Here is a 27,872-nt window from a genome sequence, read left to right as displayed (position 1 = left end):
ACCCCGCCCATCATTATAAAAATGTATAGTCTCGAAAAAGTTCTGGGTGTTTGAAAAAGACAGTAACATTTTTGGCTCACCCACTTTTATTTGTAGTTATAGCTTATTTTTGTTTATGATGCATCAAATCAAACTATCCTAAGTCAGAGTAGATATTAAAGAGTGTCTTCATTTTGTGTTTATGATGTGATATGGTACGTACATTCAAAGTATATTTTACCTGTTTTAAGGTATTTGGTATCATAGAAAAATGGATACTTTATGTTTTATGTTTATTGTATTTGCCATGGATGTCGTAGGAAAAACGGGCATCCTGGTATTTGTATTTATGTATATGCATTGATATCGTAGGAAAAACGGATATCTTGCGCTTTTTGTATGTTTCAGCAGCATAGTAAACCTTAAGGCTTTGTTGTAGACATGGATCTGGTAGGAAAAACGCAGATCATGGTCGCGAAACATGTTCAGGCTTTTGTTATTGTTGAATAATTTGGAGATTGCACAAAACTGCAATCTCGTATCATGACAAATTTAGTTCTCAAAACATTCCTGAGCGAGATTGGTATTGTTTACCGAACTCATTGTATGTCATTGTTGTTTTGTTTTTGCATCGCATTTAGAAAGAAATTCTTTTACCAAGATTTTCAAAAAGTACTTTAATGAATGCTTGCAATTTGTGTTTTGTTTTATGCTCTAAAATTTGTGTGTACCATGTCACAAAATTGTTATATCATAGTAAATTCCGAGGACGTAATTTCTCAAAGCGGAGGTGAATGTAACGGTCATAATATTTCATGTTTTTGTCTTGTGTTGCCTTCTATACCCCATGTGTCTTTGTTTCCCATTTTGACCCTAACTGCTTCCCATACCTAACATTACATCACCATCCTTGACCACTAACCTTGACCATTTCCTGCCTATCCCCAAATTGTGCCACCCTTGCAAGTTTGACCTGGTAACCATGGTAATCCCATCCCATAATATGTTCTTTACCATGTGGACTAGATATGTGCTCCTCACTCCATCTATGACTTCCAACCAGTCAGCACCTCCACCTTTGCCTGTGTCATCATTGTACTAGGCCCTACATGTGATTATATTATCTCGTTTGTGAATAAAACCATTTAAAAAGGAACACTGTGATTCTGCTAGTGATACTTAATTCGTCTTTTCAGTTATTTGTTTTGCATCATCGTCATCAGTAGACACGTTTATAATATTATAGAACCCTTGCCCCTACGATTGATCGTCGACCCCATCTAAAATCATCCCTGTTACATAGCAGATGACAGTGCTCATTCAAGCCTGTCAAGGTCAGTTAGTAGTCACTTGCTGAATGGATGGCCATTATCAGCTATCAAAGAGATGCCTTGTGCAGCTGCCAATCACAGTAGAGGTTTGATAACATTTTGTTAAAAACCCAAATGTGATATAAGGACAAAGCTGTGCATGTTGGTACTTAATTGTTTGGATTCTTATGTTGAAATGCCCTTGTATTAGTATTTTTATGTGTAGTGTATATTGTTCATAAATTATATAGCTTTTAAACTTTTCATATTTGTTTTTCTTTTATTGTTTCTTCTCTTTGTCTTTTTTTTTTCTTGTTCTATTTATTTTTTCTTTATTTTTCTTTGATTCATATTGCCAAGGTAAGGAGAGGAGGGAACTAACGGCCCATTCAGTGATTTTTTCATCCGGACGATCGTAAAAATCATCAAAATTCAGATTTTGTACTGCGGAACTCAGTCTTCAATGATATGATATAGGCCTAGTAGTCAGTAATAATCTTTTGGTCATTATATGACTATCATCATTTGACGACTGAGTTCTTATGATACATCATCCGAAAAGCAGTTTCAGACAATTGCTTGGGATTGTTGGGGCAAAGGTTATCTTTTGAATTCTTTCATGACCACTGAAGCAGAGTCAAACCTGTCAAGGACACTCGGCGTGAATTGAACTGACCATGTCACTCGCCACAAAAGAATGTCAAAGGTCATACAACATCAATTTGGTGTCTTCTGCTAGTGGTTCAGCCAAAAGCCGTGTAGGCCTATTTAAGACAAAAATAATGCATTTACGTGAATCTGTAATTACAGACAGTATATAAATTAGCTACATGTAGGCCTATTTGAATGGGGCTTCAACTTCGTCGATACTGCCGTTTTCTTGGGTTTTTTGCCAATTTTTTTCATTAAAATTTTTTATAAAAGTAACGATTTGATTTTTTTTTTTTCACTTTCGCTGGGATCACTGAATTGGGCTTTGCAACGCGATAGGCCTATATTCAATACTTGTATTCACCTAATGTTATAGCATTAGTCCGATTATTACACAACTTCGCCAGCGTATATTCAAGACATCCAATGCAAATAATCACCTAGATTATGACGTAGCATACCGTAAATATGGCGGAGTACTCAAATTCATTCAACAAAAGCATGATTACAAGCTATTGCAATCTACCGCGACAGCTCGTCTCACACACATAACAAATGCACTATACGATCAAATAGGTTGACGACAACGTTTGATTGAATGCACTGCATTGCGCCATGATTACGGTGAAGGACACCGGTTCAAATCCTTTGTATGGAGCCAATCAATAATTTCACGCACATCCTCTATTATTGCCAAATTATTGCCCGGGATGATTGCACACTGTAAAAGAGCTATTGTTATAATGTTTGATGAAATCGTGTTTAACTATTTGCTTAAGAACGGCACAATACAGATAAAGCAGACAGAATTACTACATGTGGTACATGTATATACATAATAGGGAATGTGTGTGAGTCGAGTATTACCTAATTATAATAGGGGCGTATCCAAAAATGAATTCACGCCCCTTTCAAATGTCGAGCCAAAGTGCAGGCCCTATGGCCGGGGTTGCAGCTTCATTTGAGGGAGTTAGACAATTTTCTTTTGTCTAGTGGCGGCGCTAAGGGGGCATGGGGGACATTCCCCACAGTCAAAACTCTTCCCCCAGCTTCACTTCAGTAAGCACCCAAAATTACGATAATGTCCACTTTTTGCAGCAATTTTGGATATAATTGGTTGATTCCCCCTAAAATTCACTTTTCCCCATAACCCCATGCTCCGCCACTGCTGTTACCTGAGTCAAGAATTCTTGTCTCGGGCTGTGGCAACCCCTAAAATAATATACACTTTCATAAACGATCGTGGAAGGGGCTGTGAGGTGGCATCGACATGTACTAGTAGGCCTACATTTATGTATATGGATAAACTGACCTAAACTTCTTTTTCAAAAAATAAACTAGCATAAATTGAATTAGCTCATATTGTTCGCGTTATAAGAATGGTTGAACTAGCATTTTCCTGACACCCTGTGGTCTACAATACACGAAAAAAGCATTAATGGAAATATACCATTTGTTTTAGATTGATTCGTATTGCTATAGTGAAACTATCCTACTAAAAATAGTAGTGGTATTCGTTGGTAACACTGAGTTATGAACTTATGATGTCTCATTAACTATCATACGTCCTGGATTTATTTTTCAAGATTAGTAATGGCACTTTTGGTTCCTATAAGGCCAACATGCCTTCCATCAATGGGCAAAGGAAAAAATTGTGGAGGCATACCTATTTTGGACTTTGAAAAGGGCCTGTGTACACTTTTGGTTGGATTCGACCATATCTGTAACACCCCACGGGTACATGGGAGAAAATTTCCCCCAGTCAGAACTCTTCCCCCAGTAAACACCCAAAATTAAGAAAATTTCCACTTTTTGCAGCAAGTGTTACGCAAAATTGATTTTGCCCCCTGAAATTCACTTTCCCCATGTCCTCCCACGCGCCGCTACTGCTATTGCCCTCCCCCCATAAATAATTTAAGACCATACTAAGGTTCGGCTAAAGATTGGAATTGGGACACTTCCATAAACGAATGTGGAAGGGGCGGTGAGGTGGCATCGGCATATACATGGATATGTGCGCGTGTTTTGTAAGTGCATTATTTTTGTGGGGACATCCAAAGACAGGAAAGAGCACGTTGCTATGTGACTTGCCTATTGTCAGCCCCTACGCGTATTTCTGTAACACGAGCTAGATCATTAAAAGAAGGCCATGGTTGATATAATTAAATTGGTAATAGTACTACTAGAGTACCCACACAGCAGTAGCTTGCAATGTTAGATTATTTAGCTGTTGTAGCATGTTTTTAAAACAAAATTCACAGACTTGGCATAAGTCTAAGCAGTTTAAGTAGAAGACTAGGCAAATGAGTTATTAAAATATAGCCCTACTATTGATTGATTGATTGATTGATTTTATTTGGTACTATAAGAATAACATACAAATTACACTACATATACAGTATTATTATAACAAAATAAAATATATTGCACATCAAAATTGTATAACGAAATATATTACAAATCAACACAAGTACCAAGGATAGCCCAAAAAGCCTTGGGAAAAGCTTATTTCCATTGGGGTCCTTTACAAGCAAGAGAAATATAGGAACAAACTGCCATACAAAAACAAGAACATAGACAACGTGCACAAAGGACGCAAAAAGCAGAAATGTGAGACCAGCTCAAACTCTAAAAATCAAATGGACCCTTGATCAGCTAAAAACTGTTTGACAGATTGTTTGTACAATTTAAAATCATTGATGTTCTTGATTTCATTTGGCAGTGAGTTCCAATGATGAATTGCACTATTAAAGAAAGTGAGGCTATTTTGGCCCTTGGAGTGAGGAACCTGAAAGTTGAATGGACTACCCCTGGTACTGTAATTATGAAGAGATGATACTCTAGTAAAATGCATTTTCATATATTCAGGACAACAGTTATGGAAAATTTTAAAAACATGACTAAGTTTTAATTGAACTACTCTGTCTTGACTTGATAGCATACCCACCAAATCCAATTCTTTCTGCCCAATATGAGTACGTGGCCCCACATCCAAAATAAAACGAACGATCTTGTTTTGCATAATTTGTAATTTGTTTTTGTAGTTTTTAGATAACCTTGTATACCATGAAGAACATGCATAATCGAAATGACAAAGAATTAAAGCTGAACACAGTGTCTTGCGTGTTTTCATGCATAAAAAGTCTGCATGTCTGTACAAGAATTTGAGTCTCCAGTTTGCTTTTTTGATAATATGTGTACATCCATATCAAAACGATGCACTTGTCGGCTGCTACATGTGTCTCATTTCATATAATAGCTAGGAATAAATACCAGACTCATATCAAGTGTAGGTCACTTCAAATCATCCCAAGTCAAATTGTATAAGAAATATGTGACCGTACAGCACGAATGAGCCGTAAATGTCCTCAATTAAATTCTGAGTTACAGTGTAAAATGGGCATGAAGGTCGTATTCATAGGTACCTCAATTTGGTGCTACGTGTACCTCATTTAATGAGATACACGTAGCACCAAATTGAAATACCTATGAATATGACCTTCATGCCCATTTTACACTGTAACTCAGAATACAATTGAGGACATTTACGGCTCGTTCGTGCTGTACGGTCACATATTATCTGTATTCCTAAACAATGTGACTTGGGATAATTTGAAGTAACCTCCACTTCAGAGATGAGTTTGGCATTTATTCCTAGTTATTATGTGAAATGAGACACATGTAGCAGCCGACAAGTGCATCCTTTTGATATGGATGTACACATATTAGAAGCAATTGATTCACCGGAAAGAGTGTTATCGAGGGTGACCCCTAAATATTTCACAGACAGAGAGGTATTAATTAGCTCTCCATTGCAAGCAACAGTAAAACTATCAACTGAATTTAGCTTCCTTTTGGTACCAAATAAGATGGCCTCAGTTTTACCAAGATGAAGGAGAGCTTATTATCTATCATCCATTGCCTGCAAGAGTCTAATTCGAGACTCAGTTTATCAGCGATCTTTTGGGGATCTTTATCAGAAACAAGCAAGACACTGTCATCAGCGTATAAAAGTGATTTGCAGTCGACACTGGTGGGCATGTCATTCACATAGCAGAGAAAGAGGAGTGGACCAAGGATACTGCCTTGCGGAACTCCACAGGAAATATCAAGTGGGGCAGAATCAACCTGGTTGACATTGACGATTTGCCTCCTACCAGTTAAATAAGATTTAAACCACTCAACCGAGGACACTCCCAAGGCCTCTAATTTTTTTCAAAAGAATGATATGGTCAACAGTGTCGAAAGCCTTTTGCAGATCAATCAAAACCATACCAGTAAAATTGCCAGAAGCGGTCTGACTATGAATATAGTCAGTAAGGTGAGTCAAACATGTGTCCGTTGAGAAAAGCCCCCTAAATCCAGACTGGAAGCTGTAAAGGATGTTATTCTTTGTTAAGTAGTTCTCAAGCTGGACATAGACGGCCCTCTCAAGGATCTTGGAAGTGACACTAAGAATGCTCACAGGACGATAGTTACCTTCTGTTCTTACATTTTTCTTAAAAAGTGGTTTAACACGAGCCATTTTAAATTCGGTTGGAACTGAACTTGAACTGATAGATAAATTGATAATGTGCGTTAAATGATCTTTGATGACCAAGGCTCCATCCCTAAGAAATCTTGCTGGGATACCATCGAGCCCAGTACTTTTAGATGTGTTTAATGAACAGAGTTCTTTTAAAACAAAATCAGAAGTGATGGATGAGAGTCTAAAACTGTTTGGTTTCACATCCTTTTCTTTATAAATTTTTTTTTTTTTTTCAGACTCAGTCGAAAAAAGACCTTTCGATGGTGGGAGATCTTTCACTAGGTTGCCAGCAACAGTAGTGTAAAAATCATTAAAACAATTGGCGACTTTTTTAGAATTAAAACACTTCTCACCATTCACAGTTAAAACAATTTGCGAATGATCTTTACCTTTGGAGCTGTAGCCAAGAGATTTAAATTGTTTCCAAAGACCTTTAGGATTGTTTTTGTTTTCTTCAATTTTGTTAGAAAAATATGAAGCTTTTGCCTTCTTAATATCCCGTTGAATTTGATTTCTGATTTTACAGAACTTTGTGTAAACCTCAGGATTGTTATCATGTTTAAAATTGTGCAAAAGCTTATCTCTTGTACGGATGTTATCCAAGATGTCATTATTCATCCATGGTTCGGTTTTATTTTTTATTCGAACCTCTTTGACAGGAGCTATTTTGTCAATGACACTCAATAAGTTCATTTTAAATACATTCCAAGCAGAATCCACATCACTGCAATAAACATGTGACCAGTCAGTATCAGCCAGTGCAACCAGCAGATCATCTTTGCTGTAACATTCTTGATTAAGTTCATCAGGACTGTAGTATTCCATTAATTAGAGATTTCTTCTATGCAAGTCCAATTGAAACACTTACTGTATGGGACGTTTCAAGAGCTAAGGTCTGCTCTTTTCATCAGCCAGATGATGCACTGATCTGCTTGGGTTGCCAGTTGACTTCTTGTTGGTATTGATTGAAGTAACACTGTCATCACCAGATAGGATAGCGCCAGGGAGGATAGCGCAATTCTTACAACTGAAAATGACAAGTATACAAGATGGGTCAAGGAATCCATTTGGATTCGGAGGCGGGGCACCCAATCTATGAACAGAGTTGATGGCACATTCAAATTAAGCCACCTTTATGATGTATTGATTTCTGGTGATGACAGTGTTACTTCAATCAATACCAACAAGAAGTCAACTGGCAACCCAAGCAGATCAGCGCATCATCTGGCTGATGAAAAGAGCAGACCTTAGCTCTTGAAACGTCCCATACATACATACATACATAAACAACATTTAATAGGGCGCCTTTCCAACTTGATCAAAGCGCCGTAAAAACAAAGCAATAACAAAAACAGAGTCAATATGATGGATAAAATGAGACTTCAACACCTTCTTGAAACTAGGCAGTGTGCATGCCTCCCTGATGGTTCTTGGGAGGCTGTTCCAGAGTGTGGGTGCCGAAACATAAAATGATTTATCTCCAATGCGATTTTTCCCGACATGAGCGGTGAGAAGAGTAGTATCGGAAGAAGAACGTGTCATGGGTCCTGTAGCAGGTTTGAGTTTATGAGTGAGAAAGTTTGTGAGATAAACTGGTGCATTACCCTGAAGACATTTAAAAACATACATGCATATCTTGAATTTGATGCGCTCCCGTATGGGCAGCCAGTGTAGAGTGTCCAGGAGTAAATACAGTAAGTGTTTCAATTGGACTTGCATAGAAGAAATCTCTAATTAACATCTTTGCTGTAATTCTTAAGAGAACGCACGTTGACCACGTTGTGTTTATTGAACTTCACCTTCTTTGTCTTTCTAGTGCAATAAATAAGAAACTGGTGATCGCTAATGCCTACACCGACTGTACCTGATTGGGTGATATTGTCAAGGTTATTGCAGATGACATGGTCCAAAATAGAAAATCTTGTTTTACACACTCTAGTTGGGGAATCAATAACTTGTTTACAATCAAACATTTGCAACACATGTTTCATTTTTGACAAAAGATAGTCTTGTTTTAAGGCATAATCGACATTAAAATCACCAAGTATAATGAGTTCCAAATCAGATTGAATTCTAGACAAAGTGTCTTCAAATATGTCAAAAAAGTGAGAGTTAGTTTGAGGGCGGTAGCAAGCCCCAACAACAATTGGTTTTGTTTTGGGGAATTCAGCCCAAATCGATTCGATCTGATCATTGCAAAGGTCTAATCTTGCATTAAAGGCAATGCTATCTTTAATGTACAAACACACTCCCCCTCCATGTCTATTTCTGTCATTACGAAGAACATTAAAGCCTTCTATTTCAATTTCAGAGTCTGAATCATCAATCCATGTTTCGGATATTGCAATTATTGAAGCTCTAGTTTTGTTTACAATAATTTTCAATTCAGAAAGTTTAGGTAGCAGTGATTGAGTATTTATATGAATAAAATGTAGACCCCTTGATTTAAAACAGTATAGGGCCTTTTGACTGTGGTGATCCAAAACCATGCTATATATCATAAAACCTGGCTATGTCCAGAGAGCTGCTGCCAGTGACTGCTAATAGCGGTAAATAGTGGGTTGTGGTTTTTAGCAGTTCTCAGTATAAAAAAAGGCCCTGTGGTAAGGCTATTAAAATACCCCCTCTCTGCATTTATTTAAAAGTAAAATCAAGGTACATCTAATGGGGAATAACACAAAATGTATAAACAAAGTTTTAACTTCGTTTATAATAATTTAGGATAAAAAGACCAGCTCTCAGGAAGCAACAAGTACGAGTTTATAGAGACAAGAATGTAATCATACAAATATGTTGTCTTTATTTCATTAATTAGGAGGAAATGAAGCAACGAGTATTTGAAATACACGTTTTTACCTCCTTTTCCATTCGAAATATTATCGATCAATGGAATGTGAAATTAAAACTTTTATTCCCAATAAAATTCCATGATAAGGTCGAAGTAAAGGATTTAGGATTGAGCTGTCTCATATTCGCTCAAAACGGAAAAATATTATTTTAATATTGTTTTAATTAAAAAAAATATATAGTTCTATATTTTTGACATAAACGAAAGAAGTTGTATAGATAAGTGTGAAAAAAGTAAGTTAATAATAAAAATAATAGATGAAATAAACAAACAAACAACCCCCCTCCAACAACAACAACAATAACACTATTATAAATATGAATAAAATATTGTATAAATAAAATGAATGAATATCATGATCATGATGATATAGTAAATGAAGAGATTACATTTATTTATAAAAAGTAGTAAAAATAATGCGACGAGGATGGGATTCGAACCCACGCGTGCAGAGCACAATGGATTAGCAGTCCATCGCCTTAACCACTCGGCCACCTCGTCTCGATCTGTGGCCCATTAACGCTTACGCAATAAAAGAAACTAAACTGGTTTTGCAATAACAATTATGCATAACGGTATGGCGGGGTATCGTGAATGATGGTGTATTTTACTTCTAGGATGAGGTTTAGGTTTAGGGATACGGGTTAGTTTAGGTTAGGGTTAGGAAGTGTGGCCTTTAATAAATTTCCTTGGGGTTGAAATATTGTAAAATAAACTTTATCATGTTTATTGGGGGGATTTTGTTTTTCTTCAAAAATCTAGAACACAAAGAAATAGGCCTAGGCTACAAAGAAAGGCCCATATAGGCCTATATATATTTTTTTTTTGGGGGGGGTTAAGATTAGTTAGACAATTTTCTTTTGTCCAAAAAACGGGAAACTGTAAACATTGATGGATATTCACACGGGACACCATGATAGGCCTATCTCCCCGGAAAGAGTCATGATCAGACGATATCAAAATGCTGTATATTATTAATATCCCGATTAATACGGTATTAAAAACATCATTTTACCAAAATTACGTCACTGCACAAAAACAGCCTAAAACAGGTGCTACATGTATATTAAAAATAGTTCGCAAACCACGTTGACGCGCGACTTACAATTTTTATTTATAAGCTTTTATAACAAGTTAAATAGAGTGTGAAAGAGCGATTGAATGCATCATGAATTGATAAAAACGACCTTTGCCCGCACTAGTCAATAAAGCAGTACAGATGTCGGTTTTGTATACATGACGCATGCATTGTTGTGTCACATATATTTTACATCAACGCGGGATCCATTCCATTAGTGCCGTAGCATTTTAATAACCATGTTAAAATTGTCAGATGAAAAGATGTTTCGTGATGCTGGCACTGTATTGACTACTTAACATTTGTGATGCTTTATAAAAAACAACGGCCAAGCAAACACATGAGGATTGTGTGCAATCTCATTATAGTCGAACGGATTCGGGACGGAAACCCGGACGGAAAACACACCAGCAAGCCGAATGGAGGGGAAACCCCGTGTAAAATGACTGCATGTAGATGTAGTATAGCCTTTACCTTTCGGTGAATTAAAAATAATGGCGTGCTTGCATTGCTAACATATCAAATCATCATTGCTTTCAACTGGTCTCAATGACATGATGGCGTCTAAAAAACAAGGTAATGTATTAAATTTTGTATAGGCTTGCTTTAACCACAGATATAGTAATGTAATGTTGTTGTACCATTTTCTGCACTACCATCATGACCATGGACGCTCGATCATTATTTTAGGTCATGCAGAGCGAGCGTCGGATGCACAGCAGACCGGCGGTATAATTTTACTGATACTATTTATACACTGGAATCGGGAAATTTAATGCATCATTTCAGGGAAAAAATACCTGCTGAGATAATTTTACCTATGATACCTATTAAATATACACTATAATAACATTATTAAAAGTACATGGTTTTATCTGTGGCAAAAGGTACTAAGGTAGGCTATAGCCTTTCAGTAAATGTCCCTGCTAGAATGATAATGCTATGGGCCAAAGGGTATTAAAGGTGTCTATTTTATAAATTTAAAATATGCACGTTTCATAAACAACCAAGTGTCAAGAACCCCAAGCGATCGTAAATTTTAATCACGTTTTCAATAGGGCCAAATAAATTATATAATAATAATAATAATAATAATAATAATAATAAGGCCGTATAAAATTAATGTTTTGGTTCTCGTCCGAAGGATTTTCATGAATTGATGAGGGAGGGAGTTTTTTTTTTTTTTTTTTTTTCAATGTAAAATTAGCATTGTCAGTAGTTTTCGGTCTTCTCCAACAGTGCTCGAGGAAACGATGAGGCCCTTTTTTTTTTCAAATGCGAGATTCTGAGGATAAACCCCTAGAGTACCACAAAAAGACTTGGAAGTGATGCTTGTTCTCTAATAAACTTATTTATATGTATGAAGATTTCATAAATCATTCCAAAGTCTAAAAAATTGAAAAATCTAAAAAAAAAAAAAAAAATCTGACAAATCCCAGAAATTGAGGAGGGAGGGACGAGAACCAAAATATTAATTTTACACGGCCTAATAATAATAATAATAATAATAATAATAATAATAATAATAATAATAATAATAATAATAATAATAATAATAATAATAATAAATAATAATAATAACACTAATAATAATAATAATAATAATAACACTAATAATAATAATAATAATAATATAATAATTTTTTGCTAATGGTACTACTTTGAGTTTTTAAAAATACTATCGAAATATGTCGCAAGGTTTCGTGAAATTACCACGATATATTAATAACACATACCAGAGGTTGCTTACACTGAGTGACCCAAAGTGTCCTTTATATACGTTTATCGAATAGCGAGCAGATTGAAGTTATATGATAGTAATGTTTTCAGGTCCACATGATATAATTATGTATTTGAGAAAGAAATCCTAGGAAATTCGAAGGTTCAGACCGCATGGTTAAGGGGGTACTACACCCATTGATTTTTTTTTGCATTTTTTTGCATTTTGTGAAGAAATTACCAAAAAAATTGGACAAAGTGGTATGCAAAATGAAGGGCAAATCTTCTCGTTTTATTGGTGGCATCGGTATCAACGTAGCTTACATGCTTTTAAAAGTAGAAGCCAAAAGGTGGTACATCACTGATGATTTAAATTCACTTCATTTTGGAAAGCTTACTATCAACGGATTTCGTTAAAATTTTGGATATGTGTTGCTAACACATTAGGGAAATAAAGTTGATATGTAAAATGGGAATAAGTGGTTCCTGATTTCTTTTATGACTTCATGAACTTGGTGCTCCACAACTATCAAAAAAGGAACTGGTTAAAATGCTTCTATTTTCAATGTTGAGCTATATTTTGTATTTTTATCTTGCGACATTATTTCACTGAAACTTAATTAAGCCACAGGTAACAGGTTACCACAACCATACTACAGCAATGTTGAAAAAAATTGTATTTCTTGTCACCTATACCACCATATTGGGTAGTTTTTCGTAAGCTTAACTTTTCTGATTTTGGTAACTATTTTATATTTATTTGTGAAATCCATCTCAACTAGGCATTCTAAATTGTACTCACCATTTACACCCCAAGGTATATTAGTATATCCACCTTGCACTTCTCGATATATATCCAGTTAAAGACAGAATATCAAAATTATGCCTCATTATGATATCACATGAGTGAGACTCTCACATGTGTATTCAAAATTGATGCTTAAATTTGACCTGAACTAATTGACATATAACCTAACATACGGTGACCTAATAATAGCCTTTTCTTCTCCTAACAACACATATAGTATTAAATTGACTAATGACTATGCATCCATTGTGTAAGTGTTTATTTAATTTATTCAGTGTTATATATTTTGCATGCACCACTAGATTTTCTATAGAGAGTATAACAAAGGATTTAATGTATTCTATTCATGTACCCTACTTGAACATGTTGAATAGAATAAATTATGGTTTGTTATGAAACACGCATCTGAGTTACTATACAGTAAACAAAACATATATAGGGCTAAAATGACTTACTAAAATAGTTTAAAAGCACTTTGTATGTAGATATATTTTATAAGTTCAGGACATGAGATGATGAACATATTTATGTACTTCATAAATTTGCAAGAAAAAAAAGAAGAGGGGTACTGATGAAAATCAGGGTATTATTCCCCCTTAAGGACAACTCTTATGTTTTGTTAACCTTTCAAAAACTTTTTTAAAGCTTGCTTCAAAACAAAATTTTATTAAAGTTGTTATAGAGAATTAAACTTTCGCACATAACATTCTCTCAATTGTTCAGCGGAGCCGTATTTATTAAAAAGGAAGTCTCCGGCAATCACGACATTATTATCAAGCACGAATTACTTTTAATAAAAACAACCGTCTCTCAACACGCGATATTCAAAATTCCCGCGCCAAAATTGTCTAGGGCAATGACGTCATGGTTATTTGTGCTCAACTGTCGCCAGCCTTCATTGTGAGGGCGCACCACCAAATCACTCCACGATTTATGTACCAGTGAAATTCGGTTAAAATAGTCCACCGCTTATTTGAGCTTGATGCGGCTTTATTTTCTAAACGTATAGTCAAATCTTGCCCATTTTCAGCTCATTTGCTTCCGACAAGTGTATACATGACCAAATTTGAGAAAAATTCCCAAATTTTTTTTTCAAAATTTTTAATTTTGAACAACGTCCGGTTTCCAAAATTGAGTGATTTTTAGGGTTGAATTTGCACAATTTTTCTTTGCGGCAAAATAACAAAAAAAGTCGGTGGTTAGCAATATATTCCGTTAAAAGAATAATATTCTACATCGCGTGTTGAGACACATCTCTTTTTATTCATTGTTATGGTCAATATGAATTTGTTTAAAATAAAACTATGCGATTCGTGCTTGATAATAACATTCTTTACATGTAGGCTATACTAGTAAGGCATAATGTTGTGATTGCCGGAGACTTCCTTTAATAAATTTATCCTCGGCTATTTAATCATAGATTATATTGTGATTGCCGGAGACTTCCTTTAATAAATTTATCCTCGGCTATTTAATCATAGATTATCAATAATCTATGATTTAATATAGTGATCCGTCTGTGTAGAAGGCTATCGATGCATTTACTTAATTGTGCATACCCAGTGGGCACAAATAAACATATCAAAAAAGTACTAACCCCCCTAAATAATTGCCATAATTAAAAAACGGGCTATTGTATTACAAATCTGTAAAATGTGTTGGAAGCAGAATTTATTTCTGCGCATTTTGACACCTCATTTGATACGATAGCCCAGAAAACAGTAAAACACCGGTCAATTTAATGTAGTGAGGTGATTTGAAAGTTGCACTTACAACAATACAAAAACACACAGATATCATTACACAGATTTCCTTCCATTATACTGAATACAAATCAATAGAATTTGCTGCAACTTTCAAATCTTGGGTTACATTGATTTAAATGTAGCCTACGCTGTGGCGTCAATATTTAGTCACTAGAGAGCTTGCGAAATGACGTTACGTTAACTTTAACTTTAACGTCTAGAGGATTATGATTATGTATTCAAAACCACCTTGGTTTTGAATACATAATCCTCTATAATCCTCTAGAAGTTAAAGTTAAAGTTAACGTAACGTCATTTCGCAAGCTCTCTAATCACTACAAATCGCCCGTTTTGAATAATGACCATTATTTAAGGGGGGTTAGTTACTTTTTTTGAGATGTTTAGTTGAAATCAATAGGTCTATAACGTCATTTGCTAACGGACACAAACGTTATATTAACGTTCTCATAATGGTTACAAATGCAAATTAATTTAACGTGTGGATTTACGACGTTGTAACACCCAACCATTATCCAACGTTGATCCAACCATTGGCAAATAAGACCAATGAGCCAAAAAATCGTGAAAAACACAAAAATAGTATAGTTATCAGTGCATACTGTGCGTATGTAAAGTCCTATATTACCTGGCGCTCTTTTCGCGTCTGGTCCCGTCGCGTCTGGTCCCACGGGACCTGACGCTATATTAGTGTTGGAATTGTCTTAAACCGTGCCACATTTCTAGATTATATTTTATTGTTTAAAACTATTTTTTTTCATAGACTCTAGGAGGAATAGTCAATGTTACCTTGCATGCCTGTGTCATGCGTGTGGCGTGTTTGTTTGTTTGTTTGTTTGTTTGTTTGTTTTAAATGATCTTCCCGTAAGAACTCGACAACAACCCATAATAGGAAAGGGTTACAGCCCGCACTACCCCCATCCTCGGTCTACTGTGTCAGGCCAGGATCACTGACACCCACGGTACTGATCACGGTGATCATATTGTTGAATGTTGCTGACTTTAAAATAATATGGCCTACTACTAGTATATAAAGTAAATCCGAACTGTATCCCCCGGCTGTATCCCATGTGGTAGAATATAAAGGGCATATTCTTTCGCAGGCTCGTCGTCTTCAAGACGCAGTATATCATGGCCGAGAAATTTGAGTTGATGAATCTTGACTATGGCAACCAGTGGAGTGGTGTTGGTCAGATTGTAGATGGTTTCATTTGGAATCCGATCCACATGCTTAATGTTTAACTGGACTCTGTAGCAAGATGTTGCAAAGGCATTAATCTTGTTTTCTATGTCCTTGGTGATTATCCTGCATGACTCACACCCGTATACAGAAAGACAGTAACACAAGTTGTCTCAAACAGCTTGATTTTTGTTTCGATTGGCAGGGATGGGCTTCTCCAAGGTTTCCAGGTTTCCAGAAAGCTGCCCAGGCTAGTGCTTTTCTTCTTTCTAGGTCTCCTGCACTAGAGCCCATCTTGGAACCCAAGTACTTGAAGTCTGTGACCATGGTGACATGTTGATGGTACTACCATAGACTTCAAGTGCTGGTTGGGCGTTACAGTTTGCAGTCATATATTCTGTCTTAGGTGCGCTATGACAAGGCCTAGATCTGCTGCTGCAGTTGCAGTCCTAGTAAGCTGCGACTGGGCCCGGGCTGTGGAAGATTCCAACAGGGCAATATCATCCGACCAGCAAAATCCAGGTCATTCAGCATCCTAGCAGGATACCTGCTTGACCGACGTGGGTAGGTAACAATTCCGGCGTCAATTCCAGAAGTTGATTTCTTCAGAAGGTAATCTACCAGGATAATGAACAGGAATGGTGCTAACACATCACCCTGAGGCACTCCATGTTGTAACTTGGAAAGGCTCTGAGATATTTCCATCTACCATAACGGCACTATTGGAGTCCTTGTAGAGCACTTGGATGGCATTTACCACAACCTATGGTATTCCATAATGCCGCAGCACTGAAAACATGACGGACCTGTTGATGGAGTCGAAGGCTTTTTTGAAGTCCACAAAAGTGACTGTCAAGGGAAGTTAGTACTCCTAATTGAAGCCTTCCGTGATCCTCCTCAAAATGTGTATTTGCTGAGCACAGCTGCGACCTGATGTGAAGCCAGCATGGTTGCTTCTCAGTAAATGATCAATGTGAGGTCGGATCCTGTTCAAAAGGACCTTGTTATACACTTTTGCGGCAATGGACATACATGTAAGCGAAATACCACGGTAGTTTGTCATGAGTGAGAGGTCGCCTTTCTTTGGTAGAGGAATGATTACATTTGTGACCCATTGACGTGGTGGTGTCAGCGTTGAGAATACTTAAAAAAAAAATTCATTTTGCTTTAATATTAAACAGGACAAAATACAAATAACTTGAGAAAAAAAAAAGATAGAAAGAATAAAAAACAACACACACAACACAAATACAAAAGCATCTCTTACATGACTAGCATGACTAGAGCAATACAACAGTATGCATATTTTTAAATGTTTAAATTCGTTCAAATACTCTGTTTGTCCGTGGGCACATGAGAAAGACAATACTACGTTATAAACCTTCCCATTTCATACGAAAGATATTCAATTTATTTATTCTCTGAAAACAAGCTTTTTCTTCTTCAATTTTTTTTACTTAGAAAATGTGAAAATCTGGCGATGTATGGTTTCTCATTTGAAAACCTGTTCCTAAATAAATAATACTTAGCACTCAGAATAATATAGTTTAGCACTTTGAATCTTGAATGTCCTTCCAGTCCCAAAATTATATTTTTGTAACTTAGATGTATTCGAGTCTGTATCTTTCCATTTAACCATGTCTCTATCTCCTTCCAAAAAGAGTTTATTTGATGGCATTCCCAGAACATATGATCAATTGTTTCTTTATTTTGACATAAATGACACTTTGCGTTCTCTTTCCGATTAATAAGCTTTAAATAACTATTGCTTGGAATAATTCGATGAAGGATTTTATATTGAAAAATTCTCATTCTTTCTTCAGTGGTAATTTGAAAAGGTAATGCCCAAATGTATTCCCAATTTAGATTACCTACATGATCAAACAAGCGATCATAATAATTATGATTTACTGGTTTTGTTGATTGTGACATGTTAAATTGTTTAGAGACATCACGAGTTGTTAACTTCTTTACTTTTAACGAAATGTTTTTTTCAATACTTTTAAGTTTTGCAATATCTGTTTCAGAAAGTTTCTTTATTTCTAATTTCCATTCCCTTGGTAAACTATTTATAACGCCGTAATATGTTACAAAATCAATACATCGCCCATATTTTTCACAAAGCTTTTCGTATAAATAAAATGAACCTTTATCATCTAATATATCTTTAATCTTTGTCATCCTTAGTCTTGTTCGAGACTTGTTTACATCTTTTGAAAACAACTTGTTATAACTTAGTGGCATATGCAATACATCTTCCAAATTGATTGTTTCTTTGTTATTGCATTGTTTAAAACTTTGCCAGCTTAAAATGACCTCTTTGTAAAACTGGGGGAAATTGGCAGGAAAAACAGAAGCATCAACATTACATTGTAACAGGAACTCCATCCAGACCTCCCATTTCATTAAAGAAATAATTTGGGACATCTTTCCACGGTGCATAACCTTCACTCAAAAATCTTTTTAGGCACATTATCTTTAAAGCTTTGTCTGTATTGAATACATTTACCATCTCTATTCCTCCGCTTTCTTTTGGTGCAATTAAAACAGACCGTTTGATGTTTTTCTGGTTTTCCATTCCATAAGAAGTTATACAGTATCTTTTGAACATCAGATAACACATTTCCATTCACACAATCTGTGGACATTAAATAAGTCATTTGTGAAATACCAATACTTTTTACTAATAAGACCTTTCCTGTAAGTGTTAGATCTCTTTGTCTCTAAATATCTAATTTGTCTTTTAATTTTGTGAGTCTTGGTTGAATATTATACTCATTACATTTTTTACTATCATAACCAACAAATAAGCCCAATATTTTTACAGGTTCCTTAGTTGGTTTAATACCATAAACATAATCATTACAGTTTCTAAGACTTCCTATCTTCATCAATTCTGTTTTCTCCAAATTTATCTTCAAACCAGACAACTTTCCAAACTTATCTAGTTCTCTTACAAGATTCTCCACAGATTTTGAATCGGATAGAAAAAAGGTTGCATCATCTGCAAAAAAGGAGCACTTAAGCTCCACCCCACTTGGGAGTTCTATGCCATTAATATCCTTACATTTCAAAGTTATTAAAGCCAACATTTCTATCACACACACGAATAATGCTGTTGATAACGGGTCTGCTTTAAAGTACTACATAAAACGAACATGTTTTTTTGCCTGAGTAATGTAACTATGGAAACATAATTGTAAGCTTTATTTGGTTCACTGATTGATACCGGCGCTCTATCAAGTCAACATCATCATTGATTGTATATTCTAGGCGGTAAATCACTGACTGGCTGTAAATAAATGTGAATTCCATGAAAGGAATTTTACATCCTATATAAATATAATATCTTTCAGCGGATTCCAGAGAGCCGATTCTCTAGCGAGTGTTATCTTCAAGACCACTGCTTCCGGCAGCTACGGTTATCTATCCTTTTCTCGGGGAAATAATTCACATTCAACCTTCGTTTGTGTTCATTTTAGCGTCAATTTTCATTGCGACATTTAACGATACGCATGGGCGTGGTGAATATAACAACTGTCATTGTCCATGTTGTCAGCAGGTTATATGCATTACACTTGACATCATCATCCGTTCTTGCAGCTGCTCATTTCGATTATGTGTAATTATATCAAACCGGGTTTTTCCGGAATTTTGTTGTAGGTATAACCAAAGCTAGAATACTTTCGTATAACGCAGAATCGAGTGAATTAACCAGCATCATGGAAATAAATTATTAAGTGTACCACAGTTTCATCGCTCCGATATCTTCATGTCAGAAATCCTCATGATGGTAGGTCGAATCCACTAGTTCGCCAACAGTCACGGATGGCCATTTTGTTCCGACCTTTTTAATAGTTTTGAGACTATGGGGCGATGACTCCGACTCAGGCTATTGAAAATAGCCTCGCATGTTTCTTCCTCTCATCTCATCTGCTTGAAGGACTCATTTTTTTATGTTCTGCGCGTATAAAATCCGATTGTTTTGTCACTTTTTGATTTCAATATCCAGGCTGCAACCTTGGCGGAAATTCGTTGCCACACCTGCACGTTCTGGTGTTAAAAGCACGCAATCGGAGCCAAATATGTGATAGTTCCGTATTATTTTGTATAATAGTTGCAAATATACATGCAGCTTACACTCGCCCCTTCCCCACCCCCCATTTTTCAATGTTGGGAGACTGTAATGTAGAAATGATGACGATTTTGTCCAAATCAACATTGCAATAGGGGAGCGGGGAAGGATGTTGGCCAATTAACGCTCAGGTGTGGCAACCTTTTCCGCCAAGGTTGTCTGAGCCGAATGCAAAATATTTCATCTAAATTTCGTCTTTGTCTCATAACTCAAAAACGGAATGTCGTATGAGCTTCATATTGCACACGATTTGGGAGTAGATAATATTATTTTGATTCATAATAAAAATTTTGACAAAGAACTTGGTTTATTTAGGGAGTGGTCACTGAAATCACCCTTTATGCTAAATTACACACATTTCGTAATTAGGCCTCTAAACTGCATGATTTTCTGTTAAATATCAGTAACGGAAAATCGTATCAAGTTGCTGCTACACACAGGTTTTTAGTGGATCATGTCCGTTTTATCCATGTTACAATTAAGCGTAGATAACTTTTTTCATATCATTTTCACACGGATCGGCCTATGTATATTATTAATTATTAAGATGCCAAAATAATGCTAAATGTGTCAAAAAACCTCTCAATCGCCATTACATGCTGTCTACTGAAGATAGTACACCGAACATTTCATCATTTTTGAATGATGATGAAATAGCGTGAAGTTTAACTATTAGGCCAAAAATAATACGAAGGATTAAGAGAGGAAAAATATTAATTTTTAACAAAACTAGCAAAGGGATTCGAACCCGTAGCCTGTAGATTACAAATCGGCGCTGTTACCGCCGAGCCACGTAGAAGTGAATGAATTTTGTAGCCATATCTAATATATTAATATTAGTTTAAAACTATGCAATGCATATGGTAGAAAATTGACCTGAAACGTTCCAAATACACATAATTTCATCGATTTACAACGATTATATATGTTGGCAATGTATTTAGGGTATAAAATAAACTTGAAATTTGATTCACGCACTTTCCGCACGTTGGACAAATTTTAAATAAAGAAAATAATCTAAATTTCTTTTAATTTGTTTGTGTCGACCGTCGACCGTTAAACCATCAACCTCATCTCCATTGTGAAATGGAATATCGCTTTTTGGCCTCATCCCTTTTAATGGTTGAATCTGATACCCAACTTGGCAGTCCGCATGGCTCTTTAATATTTATTTATTTATTTATCATTTATTAATTTTTTTAAATACCTTTTCTAATCTACAGGTTGAAGTGGGGTCATAAATATTCAATATGAAGAAATATGATTTTGTGTGTGTGTGTCGAAGAGATGAACGACCCACTGAGTGCACTGTAAATTGCCATTCCAATTTGCAACAAGAAAAGTATTTTTTTTTTTTTTTCAAGACATGGATTAAAAAACGCATTTCGCGTTGACATTTTAGCCCTGCTTTAAAGTAATACATAAAACGAACATGTTTTTTTGCCTGAGTAATGTAACTATGGAAACATAATTGTAAGCGTTATTTGGTGCACTGATTGATACCGGCGCTCTATCAAGTCTACATCATTATTGATTGTATATTCTAGGCGGTAAATCACTGACTGGCTGTAAATAAATGTGAATTCCATGAAAGGATTTTTACATCCTATATAAATATAATATCTTTCAGCGGATTCCAGAGAGCCGATTCTCTAGCGAGTGTTATCTTCAAGACCACTGCTTCCGGCAGCTACGGTTATCTATCCTTTTCTTGGGGAAATAATTCACATTCAACCTTCGTTTGTGTTCATTTTAGCGTCAATTTTCATTGCGACATTTAACGATACGCATGGGCGTGGTGAATAACAACTGCCATTGTCCATGTTGTCAGCAGGTTATATGATTTACACTTGACATCGTCATCCGTTCTTGCAGCTGCTCATTTCGATGATGTGTAATTATATCAAACCGGGGTTTTCCGGAATTTTGTTGTAGGTATAACCAAAGCTAGAATACTTTTGTATAACGCAGAATCGAGTGAATTAACCAGCATCATGGAAATAAATTATTAAGTGTACCACAGTTTCATCGCTCCGATATCTTCATGTCAGAAATCCTCATGATGGTAGGTCGAATCTACTAGTTCGTCAACAGTCACGGATGGCCATTTTGTTCCGACCTTTTGAATAGTTTTGAGACTATGGGGCGATGACTCCGACTCAGGCTATTGAAAATAGCCTCGCATGTTTCTTCCTCTCATCTCATCTGCTTGAAGGACTCATTTTTTTTATGTTCTGCCCATATAAAATCCGATTGTTTTGTCAGTTTTTGATTTCAATATCCAGGCTGGGTTATCAATACGCAGACTGAAGCTTACCATATTCTTTCAACACATATATTCAAGTGCAAGCCTTACAATAGGTTTCATTTTTAAAAATAAAAATAAAAAATAACGGGAGATACTCATGATTTTGTACCTAGGTCCAGATGTAGACATTCAAAGATCGTATGAAATCTATAGCATTATGACACCACCGTACGATATGCACAACTCAGTTAGCCAATTCAGACCCATTGATAGCACAGCACGGCATTACATGTTTCTCCTCTTCCAATTATAGCTTGGAATAAAATTATCTCAAGTGGCGGTCATTTCAAACCATCTCATTGAAACTCATTTATAAGCTCTGTATGTATGCGCGTGTTTATAGTGAGCCAGATTATCTGGTATTTAGCGTACAAGTACAAACACTCTATATAACTGTGTGGTCTATAGGAATGTGCCTCTTATTGTTTGTTTGTTTGTTTAAACGGTCGCTCCGTGTGGAAACACGCTTGGGTCCTAATGGGACCATGCTCAAACAAAATGCTCAAGCCAGGCTAAAAAAGCCTATTAAAAGCATGCTGGCCTCTATATGGAAAGACAAGTGAGAAACAGATTTGAACATATAGTTACAGATAAGCCCTGTTTTCAGGAAGATAATAGTGAAGAAAAGGAGATATTTCCTGCATGTGCAGTGACATGGGCAATGAGTAAGAAGGCCTCGTTAGAAACAATTGAGGACAACCAAATTTATGTCTTAGGCTACAATTTGGAAGACACATTTGTGTCAAAGTTGAATGAGAAAGAAGAGAAACTAAAAATGACACAGCCTCTGAGCATGAACAAATTGGGGAAACCATAAAAGACCCATTAAGTCATGGCAAGCTAATTCTGGAGCAACAAAATGACCCAGAACTCAAAGAGATCAATCAGAGGGCATTGACCCTAGAAGAAGCAGAACAAAATTCTCTCTGTTTTTACAAGCAAGATGATGTGCTAATGAGAAAATGGCGCCCGCCTGATGCACCTGCCGATGAAGAGTGGAAGGTAGTGCACCAAATTGTGGTACCAAAAGTATACCACACTGAAGGTATTAACATAGCACATGATAGTCCCATGGCAGGGCATTTGGGTGTTAAGAAAACTCATGAAAGAATTCTGAGACATTTCTGGTGGCCCACTCTCAGACAAGATGTTTCTGAATATTGCAAAACATGTCACACATGCCAAGTAGTAGGGAAGCCAAATCAGAAAAATACCTCCTGCTCCATTGAAGCCAATTCCAGCCTTTGATGAACCATTTATTTAGTAGGCTTATTATTGATTGTGTAGGCCCCCTACCAAAGAGTAAGTCAGGTAATCAATACCTTCTGACAATTATGTGCGCGTCAACACGCTTTCCTGAAGCCATACCCTTGAGAAATATTAAAGCAGTGACTAGCCCAAGTCCATACAGTCAGATCAAGGATCAAACTTTACTTCTGGAGTATTCCCAGGCCATGTATCAATTAGGTATAGAACAGTATAAGTATACCTAGTACACCTCAAGTGCTCACACGGTTGTTTGATGTATATAACATTGGCTTCAATATTAACTAAATGCAAACTATAGATGGCGCTATTTAACCAAAATCATATTTCTTAATTTGCAAGGGGTAGGTGATCAATACTGCCTTTAAAACATATGGAATAGGTGAAACAAGCAGGAAAGAAATTTATAAATATATTTAATCAAAAAATAAAAGAAATTGTTTGTATTAAAAGCTTGAAAGAGTAACTTCAGTAGCGCCACCAATTTTGTCATATCCGAAAAGCTTTAAATTTTTTTTGTAAAAGTGAATAATGTTGAAAAAGAGGGGAAATTTAAAAGTGAAAATGACTCAAAAGCAATTGTATACATTAGCATGATATCGCTTTTAGCTGTTTAAGCCTAAAATTGGGTTGTACATGATGTTTTGTTTGAAAAACTAATAAATGATCACATCAAACAGAATCGCAAGGTGCACTAAAGGTTCCACCAAACATTGAAAAACATCAGGACATACTGTTTGGAATTTCAGAGGGACTGGGATCAGGGAGTACTCCTGTTGTTGTTTGATGCTAGGGAAGCTGTTCAGGAAACTTTAGGATTTAGTCCTTTTGAATTAGTGTTTGGACACACAGTACGCGAACCCTAAAAGTTGTTGAAAGAAAAGTGGTTCAATGAGAAATCAGATATCAATTTATTGGATTATGTTTCCAATTTTAAGCATAGGCTTAACAGAGCAACTGATATGGCCAAAGAAAACCTAAAACAGAGTCAGGACAAAATGAAACATAGGTATGATAAACCTGCCAGGGAAAGAGTGTTCTAACCAGGTGACAAAGTTCTAGTACTCTTTCCAATTCCAGGACACCCATTGCAAGCCAGATATCATGGCCCACGTGAGGTAGAGTCAAAAGTGGGTGAAGCAGATTATATTATCAAGACTTCTGGTAGACGCAAGAGCAGGCAGTTATGCCACATAAGTATGCTCAAAGAGTATGCTGAAAGAAGTGACAGTGGCATTTCAAAACCTGCGTGTACAGTGGTAAAACATCCTGATAATGTAGACAAACATGCCGATGTAGACAAAATCGCCAATGTAGACAAGAGTAAAGATGACAATTCTGATGTCACATTTGACCAGGAGTATAATGTAAAATTGAACAATTCTGATGTGCTCACTAATTTGGACTCAAAGCTCGGTCATCTCTCTCAAGATCAACAAAGTCAAATTGCAAATTTGATTCACAAGTTTGACAATATATTTCCTGATACGCCAAGTAGAACAAATGCTGCATTTCATGATGTAGATATTGGTGATACAAAACCAATCAAGCAGCATCCTTACAGAGTCAATCCATTGAAAACGGAACATCTCAAAAAAATGAGATCAATTACATTCTAGACAATGATATCATAGAACCAAGTAGTAGTGAATGGAGTTCACCATGTATTCTTGTTCCCAAGCCTGATGGTTCATACAGATTAGTAGCAGATATGAGAGCTGCAAATGTTCATCCAAAGACAGACTCCTACCATATTCCAAGAATTGATGATTGCATAGAAAAAGTTGGGAATGCAAAATATGTTTGATCTTTTGAAAGGGTACTGGCAGGTTCCACTCGCAGACCGTGCCAAAGAGATTTCTGCCTTTTGTACACCATTTGGTCTTTACCAATACAAAGTTATGCCATTCGGTTTGAAAAACGCGCCAGCCACTTTTCAGAGAATGTTGATCCAAATTGTGGCAGATATAGAGGGATGTGAAGCGTATGTAGATGATTTGATTGTTTACAGTCAAACTTGGGAACAACACATGGAACAACTCCATCAATTGAATATATGAATACAAAACCCACTCAAGTCCATACTGTGGCCAAATTGAGTTAAGCATGGGAATTTGTTGCTATGCATAGGCCTGTCATATGTATGAAAAAACAACTCAAATTCATCCACTGTGTCTATTGAGCATGTGAAAAATAGCATGTATGAAAGAACCACCCAAGTCCATGATTTGAGTCTTGTAACACATTGATTGAAATCCAGTATGTATAAAAGTCCGCTTGTAACACATTCATTGCTGGAGAGTGACTTTTGAAAAAAATGGGTTTAATAAAGGAAAGTGTGTGGTTTATATTACATGGCAGAATGCTTATCAACATTATACATACCTGTGTGCTTTATTTTGTATTACCTTACTAGTGGTAATCTTATTCAAACATTGTTGTCTTTGTATATGATTCAAAAAACCACCCAAGTCCAAAATTTAAAATGAACCCCACGAAGTCCCTGAAATGCTAATCGTCATACTTAATACAGTTTAACCCACTCATTTGCCCGTAAAACTTACCATATAGACCAGGTAAATATAACTGAAGGAATTAAAATGATACACAGGTTTTTCTCTCAAAATCACTTCCCATGGACTTGGGTGGGTTTTGTATTCATGTATTCAATTGTTTAAGAAGCTGTCTGAAGTACAATTGACAGTCAATTTGGTAAAAAGTGAGTTTTGTCATGCCACAGTCACATACTTAGGATATGTTGTAGGTCAAGATCAGGTGAAACCTATCAAAGCCAAAGTTGAAGTAATTGAGCAATACCCCACGCCTGTAAACAAGAAGGCACTCATGAGATTTCTAGGAATGGTTGGCTATCATAGAAAGTGCTGTCCAAACTTTTCAGAGATAGCATATGTCCTTTGACTGATTTGTTGAAGAAAGATGCAAAATTCATTTGGTCAGAACAGCGTGAAAATGCTTTTCACAAAGTCAAATCAATACTCATGAGTTCACCAGTACTAACTGCACCTGATTTTCAGAAGCAGTGCAAGTTGACTGTTGATGCCAGTGACATAGGTTGTGGAGGTGTTGTGATGCAAGAGGGTTAAGATCAAATAGATCACCCTATTTGTTACTCTTCAAGGAAATTCAACAAGCACCAGAGGAATTACTCCACAATTGAAATTGGATTGTGAAATGGATAAGATTTGGGAATCACCCACAGGAAGTGTTGTAATACAATGTATGACAGAATGGTCTATTAATAGATTTTGGGGTTTCTGGTGTATAAAAGCTGGAAGCTTGAGTTTGCATTTTACAGAATGTCATGAGGGATTGTAAACTCTACATGATTGTGTGGGTGGTCATTGTGCTTCAAAAAGAGGTACATTTTTAACCAGTTTACATAGCCAATAATTGAGCTATTTTTAATACAACAACAAAGAAGATATATGAGTACACAAATGTGCTCTTCCTCATCAAAGGATTAAAGTTCTTCTGTCAAATTGCTGGAGTCTGGTTTATAAAAACAACACATCTGTCAAATACAGTGGAGCAGTGTTAAAGAAGCCTGCTTCCTGGAGGAGTTAAGTGAGTGGAGATCTGCGCAAGGAGTTAAGGGTTAGGATAACGGCGCAAGGAGATAAGTGTTTGGAGAAAGCAACGCCATTTTTGTGTGAGGATTTTACTCGCAAGTGTACAATGGACTTCGCTGATTTTCGCAGGACAAGTGAATAAGGATATATACATCAGCCGTGGTGCATATAGCCATAGCGACGTTGAAAGCACAAGCCCTCTTCAAACAACCGCAACCGCAGTACAAGCTTCAATTCGTCAATAATAGGATTTTGACTCTGTCGTTACTAATCCTAACCCCAAAACCGCAACCTCTGACTCTAATTAACATACCGTGATTCGTGATGGTCTGTCAGACCATCTATCCGGATACTGATAATCTATTGCCTATTTTGAAATTGTTCTCGCCTGCTGATACCCTCCACATGCAGGTTCAGGCGTGGGAGGTTGTGAAGCTGAAATCGTGTTTTTGTGCAAAGTACGTAAGTCATGTTTAAATTGCTTTTTGTGGTTTTATTTTGTTTTCAGACGTATTGGTAGGCGACCCAGGCAATATTAATATTATGCCTCGGTGCGGATATAGGGCCATTCTCAAGATTGTGGTACTTTTACTCATGGTGCAACTCTTGTATACCGTAGTTTACAAACGGTTTGAGCATTATGGATCCGAGAAGCTGGTCAAACACGACAATTTGTAAGTTTTATACTACACGTATATGCCTATATTAT

General features: G+C 36.3%; 1 protein-coding gene and 1 non-coding gene across 2 annotated transcripts in view; one reads left to right on the top strand and one right to left on the bottom strand.

Annotated features, from left to right (window-relative positions):
- Nucleotides 1–9,735: 9,735 nt before the first annotated feature.
- On the bottom strand, nt 9,736–9,817 carry Trnas-gcu (transfer RNA serine (anticodon GCU)). Its single transcript has one exon. It is a non-coding gene; the product is annotated as a tRNA-Ser (tRNA).
- A 693-nt stretch (nt 9,818–10,510) lies between these two features.
- LOC140147091 (alpha-2,8-sialyltransferase 8F-like) overlaps nt 10,511–27,872 on the top strand; it is a 33,219-nt gene continuing 15,857 nt past the window's right edge. Inside the window, exons 1-2 of the mRNA XM_072168863.1 lie at nt 10,511–10,970; nt 27,672–27,837. Coding sequence (XP_072024964.1) covers nt 10,949–10,970; nt 27,672–27,837 — 188 coding nt within the window. The 5' untranslated portion in view covers nt 10,511–10,948. The remainder of the gene's footprint in view (nt 10,971–27,671; nt 27,838–27,872) is intronic.

The sequence above is a fragment of the Amphiura filiformis genome, chromosome 3 (assembly GCF_039555335.1).
Source record: "Amphiura filiformis chromosome 3, Afil_fr2py, whole genome shotgun sequence".
In the NCBI taxonomy this organism is placed as follows: domain Eukaryota; kingdom Metazoa; phylum Echinodermata; class Ophiuroidea; order Amphilepidida; family Amphiuridae; genus Amphiura; species Amphiura filiformis.
This window is presented reverse-complemented; position numbering and strand designations above follow the sequence as displayed.